This window comes from Oncorhynchus tshawytscha, linkage group LG11 (assembly GCF_018296145.1).
Source record: "Oncorhynchus tshawytscha isolate Ot180627B linkage group LG11, Otsh_v2.0, whole genome shotgun sequence".
NCBI lineage: Eukaryota > Metazoa > Chordata > Actinopteri > Salmoniformes > Salmonidae > Oncorhynchus > Oncorhynchus tshawytscha.
In genome coordinates, this window is record NC_056439.1 from 23,737,401 (window position 1) to 23,747,193 (window position 9,793).

The following is a 9,793-nucleotide window of genomic DNA, read 5'->3' on the forward strand; positions in this document are numbered from 1 at the left end:
TACTCCCCGTTCACTCATGACTGCACGACCAGGCACGACTCCAACACCATCATTAATAAAGGTTAAATTTTAAAAATTAAAATAAAAAGATTGCTGATGACACAACGATGAGACAGCTTATAGGGAGGAGGTCAGAGACCTGACCATGTGGTGCAAGGACAACAACCACTCCCTCAACGCTATCAAGACACAGGAGATGATTGTGGACTATAGGAAAAGGAGGACCGAGCACGCCCCCATTCTCATTGACGGGGCTGTAGTGGAGCAGGTTGAGAGCTTCAAGTTCCTTTGTGTCTACATCACCAACAAACTAACATGGTCCAAGCTCACCAAGACAGTCGTGAAGAGGGCACAACAAAAACTATTCCCCCTCAAGAGACTGAAAATATTTGGCATGGGACCTCAGATCCTCAAAAGGTTTAACAGCTGCACCATTGAGAGTATCTTAACGGGTTGCATCACTGCCTGGTATGGCAACTGCTCGGCCTCCGACCGCAAGACACTACAGAGGGTAGTGCGTACGGCGCAGTACATCACCAGGGCCAAGCTTCTTGCCATCCAGGACCTCTATACCAGGCGGTGTCAGAGGAAGACCCGAAAAATTGTCAAAGACTCCAGCCACCCTAGTCATAGACTGTTCTCTCTGCTACCGCACGGCGAGCGGTACCGGAGCACCAAGGTCCAAGAGGCTTCTAAACAGCTTCTACGCCCAAGCCATAAGACTGCTGAACATCTAATCAAATGGATACCCAGACTATTTGCATTGACCCACCTCTTCTATGCTGCTGCTACTCTCTGTTATTATCTATGCATAGTCACTTGAATAACTCTAACATGTACATTGACTCTGTACCGGTACCACCTGTATATAGCCCCGCTATTGTTATTTACTGCTGCTCTTTAATTATTATTATTTTAAAATTAATTATCATACTTTTTTAACGTATTTTTCTTAAAACTGCATTGTTGGTTAAGGGCTTGTAAATAAGCATTTCACTGTAAGGTCTACACCTGTTTTTTTCACCTGATTTGATTTGATATGGCAGCAGCAGTGGAATAGAGACACTAAAGTCAGGCATCTATTCCAAGTACATAGGAAAGTCGGGGAGAGGAGGACGGCAGGAAGAGACAGAAGAGAGGCTATTTTTACACGACTGGGTCACAGACGGTGGGTCACAGAGTGGGTCACAGACGGTTGAATAATACTTTAAATGTGATAGGAAATCATCAGACAGGAAAGTGTGATTTTTGCCAGGAAACAGAAACAGTTGAGCATGTACTGATACTGTGTGGGCAGTATGAGAGGGAAAGAGAGAGGCTGAGATCCAGTATGAGGGAGAAGGGGATACAGGAAATGAATTTCAAAGAATACTGAGTAGAACGTCATTAGATACAGCCTCAAATATTTTGTTATCTTTTTTTAAGAGAAACGGGGTTGGCTTTAGTTTGTCAGTCTCTAGCCCACACTCAATTACAGTAGGTGGCGGTAATGCACCACAACGTTGGATGCCAACTGCCGATAAACCCCACCGAAGAAGAAAATGACCGGCTACGGAAATGACACACGCTGGAGAAAAAAAAATCTAGCCAGCAGCCACTCTGCTCACGTCTGTCTTTGCCGTTAGCTACCTTCTGTAGCGTTTAATGATTGCATCGTTTCACAGTATCCTCAACATATATATATATATTTTACAATTGCAGTAACCTCTGTGTCGTTTTTATTACTAACTCATAGGGTTGTAAAAAAATATCGAAATTCAAGTTACCTAATCTATCGATTGTTTCGGGTATTGCACATGAATATCTAGCTAGCTAGCTAGCCTGCTAGCTACAACAGTCAAAATGGCGGACAACGAGGATGAGAGCGATGTGTCAAGTACAACAACAGGGGCAGATCATGGTACAATATATCAAGTTCAATGTGTTTCTGGATTGCCAGAAAATGAAACCTCTACAGAATTGGAAAACCAGAACCAAGTCGGCGATAAATGTATTGAAGCGCAGGGCTTGACAGATTTCCTGCAAAGCTGCACAAAAGAGGAGACATTCGTTGCAAAGGACTCCCAAGTGGTTGTCGGCCAAACTGATGGAAATGAACAACAACCTGAACAAAACATAACGTCTATTGTTGGGACTTCAGGTATTGCAAATGGTGCAGAGTATTCTACAGTCAGTGCTGACTTTGTAAACGCTCTCGCACCTGGAACCACCATTATTTATGTGCAACCAGACGGTAGTTTTGTTGAGGGATCAGGTCTGACTGCAGAGGAGCAGCAACAGCTAGTGGAGCAGTTGGCCAAACAGCAGCTTGTTACAGTGACAGAGAGTGAGGCTGTTCGCCTGTTTGAACAAAATCAAGTAATCAAAACACTCCCTACTACTTCATCACAGACACAGTATACGATTCCAAGTACAGCACTGGCTCCCAATGAGCTGCAACAAGTGCTAGAGCAAGTGATCAAATCTCAGCAATCCATGGCCCAGACACCCAAGGAATCGGAGCAGGTTGTGACCACTCTGGACCCCACAACTGGCTTGTTCACGACTGTTGCAGCTTCAGAGATTACAGTAGGAAGCCCACATCCACTGGTCACTATGCAGAATGCATCACAGCAGCTGAAGAAGGTCGCGAAACAAGTGGCACTTCAGTCCCACAATGGTACGCGCCTGGTCCCGAAAAAGGTAACTACTTTTTGGATTCGTTTTTTCTATTAAATTATTGCACATATGACTTTCACTGATATTTAATATGCTCAATTGTCTAATTCTGTGTTTGAAAAGATAACATTTGATCATAGCACTTTAATCCGATGCTATGAAATCGACTATCCAGATGTTATTGTTTATATTTTACCAGCAGGAAACCATCCGAATCCAAGTCCAGATGCCCTCTGGAAAGCAGGAGGTGAAAGGACCTACGCAGGCTACCATTTCAATCCCCCAACAGAAGAACTTGGCTTTGACGAGTCAAGGCCAGCAGGTCAAAGTGTCTACAAATGGCAGTGTGAGCAGCAGCCCCCAGATCATCCACATCACACCCATGGTTGGACAGCAACAGTACTTCCTACAGCAGAACCCTGGAGACCCTCCCATTCAGCTGCTTCTGCAGAGTTCAACCCCTGTGGTTGGCAGCCTGGTTCCCATTGTGCACAAACTGCCCATACCTGTTCAGACCCCAGTCCAGCAGCCTTCTGGTAAGGCCCCGGTCAACGGCACAGCAGTTAAACCTGCCACCGCTGCTGCCACCACGACTGTCTCTGTCCCAGCCTCCACAGTGGAAAAAGTTAAAAGGGTCAAAGCCAGAGTGAAGAAGGCACCGAATATCAAAACCCGTTCCGGGAGGGTGTCCAGACCGCCCAAGTACAAGGTGAAGGACTATAAGTTCATCAAGACAGAGGATTTGGCCGAGGGCCATCAGTCAGATTCTGATGATTACTCTGAGATCAGTGTGGAGGAAGATGAGGATGGCGGGGATAGTAAAAAGGGAGCAGCATCTATGAGTTACAGTCACAAGAGGAAGGCCTTTCAATGTGAAACGTGCGATAAAGCTTACATAGGCCACGGAGGTCTGTCCAGACACTACAGGCTGAATCCCTCTCACGGTGAACTGAAATCCCCTCCTGAAGGGACCCCAAAAACGGACAGCCCTGGTAAGAGAGCAGGCACTGGGGCTGAACATAAGAAGCCAACTGAAGAGAGTAATGCCTACAGTGTTAAAAATACATCAGGTCCTGAGAAAAGTGATGCCACAGAGACAACGGCTGCTGCAACTTCAACCACTCAACAAAAAGTAAGTCGCTAGAAAGTTACCTTGTGTATAATCAAATGTTGACAAACGAATACCATTGGAATGTTGACAACCTGCAGCTAATTTAGCCGAAAGCTAATATTATGGTGATGTCTGTCTGTTATAGTGTTGGTTTTCCGGACACAGATTAAACCTGGTCCAAGACAACAAAAAAATCAAGCACAGTGGAGAATCTCCATTGAACTAGCTTTTAGCCCGTGACTAGGCTTAATCTGTGTCTGGGAAACCAGTCCATAATGTTTTTACGGATTGTACCTTCACAGGTGGATACCACGGCAGCCCAAGGAGTAGCAGCTTCTACCAGACAGGCAGTGGGCCAGGTAGTAGTCCAGGCTCGGGGACCAGGGAGGCCCAGAGGACGGGGCAGACCACCTACCAAAGGCCTGCCGACGGTGGCAGCACACCCAGCAGTGAGACGGGGGCGACGGGGCCGACCCCCAAAGCTAGGAGGGGGAGTAGCCAGTGTGGAGCAGCAGGCCCAGAGAAGGAAAGCACGGCTGAAAGAGGTACATCAAATTAGGAGTCAGAACACTTTCAACAAACGGTTGCTGCTAGGAATGTTTCTACATGATGTTAAAAACAAGTGTTAAATATACAAACAAAATATAGTTGTTATAATGCAAAACACATGAGTATTTAGCAATGTTGTGAGTATAACATGAATCTCTGAACACCATAAGTTGTTTGACTGTTTATGTCACTTGTTCCCTTGCTAGGTGACACACGAGTGTGATAATGAAGAACTGATGGAGACTGTGCTCCCTCGCCTGGCTAAGGTCATGACTGTCTGGGAGTTCCTCTTGATGAAGGTAAGGTCACCACGCTAACCACCTGAACAAACAGTTGCGCGCCAATAAAACAATTTACACAATACATTGTTTTTGCTACACAATGTTTGAATGCAATTTATCATACATTTTTAGCAACAGGCAAATATCGAATAAGACACAGTTGTAGTTTTTGGTTTACTGAATAATTGTATTCCATGAACCGTCAGGTGGAGAAGGGGCGGCAACCCAAAGCCCAGTTTTCGGATGTCTACCGGGAGTTTGAGCAGCTCCACAGCCAGGTGAAGAAGATGGCCCGGGACTATATCAGTAACCCTCAGCAAGGTGTCCACACGGCCTTGGAGGTCCACAATGTAGATGTAAGAAGTACAGCTATATCATTCAATTCAATAAAACTATACATTTGGGGGGAATTAATAAGGTCATAGCCAGATTGCAAATAAAGAACTTCCATGCATAAAATACTATACAGACATCTCATTATTAGTATCACTACACTGGGAGTTGAAATGTATTCAAATGCATTGAGCAAATTGATTCTGTCTCGGAAACAAAATGTACAGAGTAAAATTTTCATTAATGCAAATCCTGTTGCTTAGGTTGCCAAATCTCTTGGCATCGTCGATGAGGTGAACAGGTTGAAAGTCCTCAACCCTCCAACGCAGCAGAATGTCACCAACATGGCAACCAAGAATGTCCGCTACATGGAGGTAAGCACCATTGAATTTAGACTGCACACTAACTCTACTCTTGCTGTTATGGAATTATATATATTTTTCATAGTAATTAATTGTTATGAGATGCAAAAATGTAAAGGTAATTCTTAGGTTGATGAAAGTCTTTTTTTTTCTTTTTACCCAGAATTCTAAAATGTTACCTCCAACGAAGAGATTTAAAATGGAAAACCGGGTTGGTGTTCAAATTCATCAGAACGGCGTTGAGACTTCCAAAATAGGTATGTTGTATATTTTACCTACTAACAACCTGTGGATAGATATTTGATATATGTCCTAACCAAAATATGGAAGATCACATGTTTTTTTTCTGCTTTCATTTCCCTGTATACTCTCAGAATCCAGTGAGGCCAAAGTAGAGAACACCGCATCAACAAGCATGAAGAACAATTCACCACAAACTCAGGCCCCCACCAAGAGCCCCGCGGACCCTCAAGCCACTCCGACTGCTATCGTCAAACCACAGGTTGTCTCATCTAACCCAGAGACAAATGTAACACCCATGGAACTGATCCAGGATCACTTATCCAACAGCATGACAGAGTCAATTGACTCAGCGGGAGGAGAGGAGACCATGGAGACAGGTCAGGATGCGTCTGGTACGGAACCAACCGAGGTCCTGAGCACCAGTGACATGGGCCCTCAAGCCACTCAGACTGCTATCGTCAAACCACAGGTTGTCTCATCTAACCCAGAGACTAACGTAACACCCATGGAACTGATCCAGGATCACTTATCCAACAGCATGACAGAGACCGTTGACTCAGCGGGAGGAGAGGCCATGGAGACTTGTCAGGGTGTGTCTGGTACAGAACCAACTGAGGTCCTGAGCACCACTGACATAGCAGATCAGATGAAAGAGTTAGAGAAGGCCTTGGCCACCGACCCAGTCCCAGTAGATCAGCAGCCCAGGAGTAGTAGCACTCAGCCGCATCAGCCCAACTGTACCCTGGTCCAGGAGAGTGGCCTGACCCAGGCTGTCTCCAGCGGAGGCCAGGTAGTGGTTCAGGAGACCCAGGAAGGCCAGGAGATCTACATCCAGACCGAGGGGCTCACCATGCACCTAGCAGAGGGCCTGGAGGGCGACATGGCCTCTGAGCGCATCGTCATCGTCAACGGGCCTGACGGCACCACCATGCACATCCGCGCCCCTGAAGGAGTCCCTCTGGAAGCAGTCCATGCCCTGCTTGGTATTGAGGCTGAGGGGAAAACACAGCAGTGATTTGTTGTTTCTCCATATTCAACCCCCTCAACTTCACCCATATTGATTTCTTACTTCTGGTGGATTTTATTGTATTCCAAGTGTTCTTTATGAATTTGTAAACATTATTTTCGATGTGGTGTTTTCATATTTAGACAAATTAATAGCCCTTCCTTAAAAGTGTTTAGTTGTTTGTGATATGTTTATATGTAGATAAATATCAAAAGCAGTTTAAAAAAAGTTGCACTATTTTATTACTTTTTATATATTTGGGTGTAACATTTTCCAAACATAAAATAGGTTTGTAATACCATGGGACATTTATTCAATGGAGGGGAAACTTTAAAAGAAATTGTAAAAGTTGTGGTTTTATTCATTTCCATGTTTCATTTGTGATTCATTGTTGCAGTACAACCATTTCATATACTGTACAGTTTAGCTCATTTTCCTCTTAATAAAGAATGTGAGAACAAATCATTATTTTATTTAACGGAAAGTTGAAACCAGCAGCATTGCTGTGCTTCATTCAGTGCATGTGAGTTCCTTTGTAACATCTATACAGTAGTTGTATGGCTACTGTACTTACAAGTCCATACACAGAATATAATCCCAATATGAAAAAAATGTTCCAATTTATGTTTGTTAGATTTGTCAATGCGCTGTCTCTAAAAGAAGACCCTCTAACAGTAGCCTTGCACTGTTGTCTATGTACGGCTGATACAGCCTGCAGGAGAGGTGCACCATTGAGAGGTTGTTGTGTGAGCTAGTTCCTGAAGAATGGCCCGCTTCAGAGTCCGGTCACACTTGTAGGCTTCGTAGCGCTTGGAGGGGACCTCAGCTGAAATAAACATGGTGACATTTCACAAAACCTACTTGTCATGGAACATACAGTGCCTTCAGAATGTATTCATACCCCTTGACTTATTCCACATTTTGTTGTGTTACAGCCTGAATTCAAAATAGATTAAAGTCAAGGGGTATGAATACTTTCTGAAGGCACTAGATGATTCTAATAAAAACACCTCAAGGATCGGTTTCCCAGAAAAAACATAAGCCTACACCTGAACTAAAAAGCAATTCATAACATTTTTTAGTCCAGAATTATGTGTATTCTGGATCCTACATGTATTTTCAAAGCACAAGGCATCTTAAACTGATGGAAAGTCTCATCGATCTGTGATGTAGGCCAGGTCTGAAACAAAGGAGTTTGTCTTCCTGTCCCATATTGGAATTTCTCCAGGTCGATGATCCCCTTCTCAGATTAAACTAATTTATCAATTTTTTTTATTCAATATGTGTCTAATGGAAAGAGAAAATGGTCAGTAATGACACTGACAGCACAATTGTATACTGGTCTCAGATCTGTTTTTGTTGTTGTGATAATTAACATTAAGTTGGCAAAATAGTACGAACAGATCTGGAATCAGGCTACAATTGTTAGTGTTGCCAGAGAGAAAGGTGGAACAATCCTTAATCAACATTTGGCTGATTGTTCCACAGTCTTTGATACTGTTCAATCATGGCACAAATTATGTATTCACCATTTTGTCCATGACACTTAGCAACTCTTGTAGTTCACTACTGTTTCCAAATGCATTCTCTGAATTAGATGTGTCCTGATCCTCCATCATGACCTCCATCTCTTTATGTAAACAGATTTTTTTTAAAGTGATGAGGAAGATTGCCTTTTAACATTAGCATGACTTTCCTCCCAATTCCATTTATTGTCAAGCAAGACATCGCAAAACATTGTCAACCCTAGATTGACCATTTTATTTGCAATGGTGGATCCTTCATCATTCAGTCGGTCCCATTTCAGAATCAGATTGTGCCAGTCAGCTACATTGTCTTAAACTTTTCTTGCACTTCCAGTCACTGTAGACTGAGACTTTCTGCCAAGAGTGGTCATCTCAGATCCTTGTACTGGGGAAAATAAATGTTTATGTTTGGCCAAAGAGTGAGCCTGCCTAGTATGCATCTGATGTGGCCAAATATATGGGTAGTGGTAGTTTATTAACAACCGGATAATGGATAGTAGATTAGTATTTTTTATTAAGATAGATAAAAGATACAACAAAACATAGCAAATTATTCACCAGCTGACATAGGAAGGCTTTTTACTAGCTATCATTTTGGTTCTATTGATGTATAGGCAGAGCCATATAAAATAGAAATATATGGCTCTGGATGTAGCTAGCTACCTCTGGGTCAATGATGTCATTTGAAGCTGGACCAGAGCTAGTAGCTAGTTTGCTAGCTCATCAGTAGCCTCATTGAGAACCAGGCTTTCCTAAACGGGAAGTCCATGGCACAAAATCTGCTAAAAAGGGGTAAGAACCCGGTGTAAATCAGTGACGACTCGCAACACGTCAAATCAATCAAATGCCTTGCTTGGGCGGACTCACTAGATTAGTGTTGTAGGTGCAACAGTGCGTGAGGATGGCCGTGAAACCGCTGACTAAAACCCATCAAAATATGTTGATGTATGCCGTGTTTGTGGTAAACCGTACGACTAACAGGGACAAAACATAACCTTCTACAAGGTAAATCGTCTTCATTGCGACTGGACTGCACACGGGCTTTAGAAGAAATAACGGGACCTGTCACGCTGAGGGATGGGTTTTCAATATAAAAGAAGTGCCAATGACGTGGAAAGAATTGTATGTTTTGTGAGGGAAAGAGCAAATTCCAGAGTTAGAACGGAAAGATGTGCCAAAAGAGTGTCTGTTCAGGAAAGCACAGAGTCTGGCGAGACGAGGCCTATTCAGGGAGCCATCCCCAGCGACAGATGACCAGCCGCCAGATATAGGAATTCAACTGCTACAAGCACCGGGTTATCGTGCATTTCTGGTGCTCGCTATCGCGTGGCGATGCTGCCTGAGCCGGGGAGAGGGTTTCCCCAGCATCGCCACATGTTGCTGATCAGACCCTATTCCTCACCGCCACCAGATCAACACCAGCTAGAGCTACTTGACGAGCTGTCGCCAGTGACCCTGCGTGCCTCTGACTCCCTGCCTGTCCCTGCACTAGGGGGCCCTCCAGCAGCACCGGACCTGTCTGCTGCTACCTATAATGACCGGTCCAGCCCTGACATGGGCCCATGAATCCCTGGAAACTTCAAACTGTCTCACTCGTACAGGACATTTCTGATCCCCAGCTATATGGCCACCCCCCACAAATGAAACTGAAACTACACACTCCTTTGTCCCATGCCCTCTTCTCACATGTTGGAATCTCCCTCCTACATACTGGTGCAAATGAC

The 9,793-nt window shown here is 44.2% G+C and overlaps 1 protein-coding gene and 1 pseudogene across 2 annotated transcripts; one reads left to right on the forward strand and one right to left on the reverse strand.

Annotated features, from left to right (window-relative positions):
- Window positions 1-1,556: 1,556 nt before the first annotated feature.
- On the forward strand, window positions 1,557-7,005 carry LOC112244919. Of its 2 annotated transcripts, none has more exons than XM_024412806.2 (8): window positions 1,557-2,682; window positions 2,861-3,790; window positions 4,072-4,314; window positions 4,525-4,617; window positions 4,806-4,955; window positions 5,196-5,306; window positions 5,458-5,551; window positions 5,669-7,005. In XM_024412806.2, exons 1-8 carry the CDS (start codon window positions 1,843-1,845, stop codon window positions 6,550-6,552), a joined length of 3,345 nt encoding a protein of 1,114 aa, XP_024268574.1. In that variant the 5' UTR covers window positions 1,557-1,842; the 3' UTR covers window positions 6,553-7,005. The 2 variants fall into 2 exon arrangements, with proteins under 2 accessions (XP_024268574.1, XP_024268573.1); XM_024412805.2 differs by having other exon boundaries at window positions 1,558-2,682; window positions 2,858-3,790.
- Window positions 7,006-7,182: 177 nt separating this feature from the next.
- LOC112244935 lies at window positions 7,183-8,509 on the reverse strand (annotated as a pseudogene).
- Window positions 8,510-9,793: the final 1,284 nt, after the last annotated feature.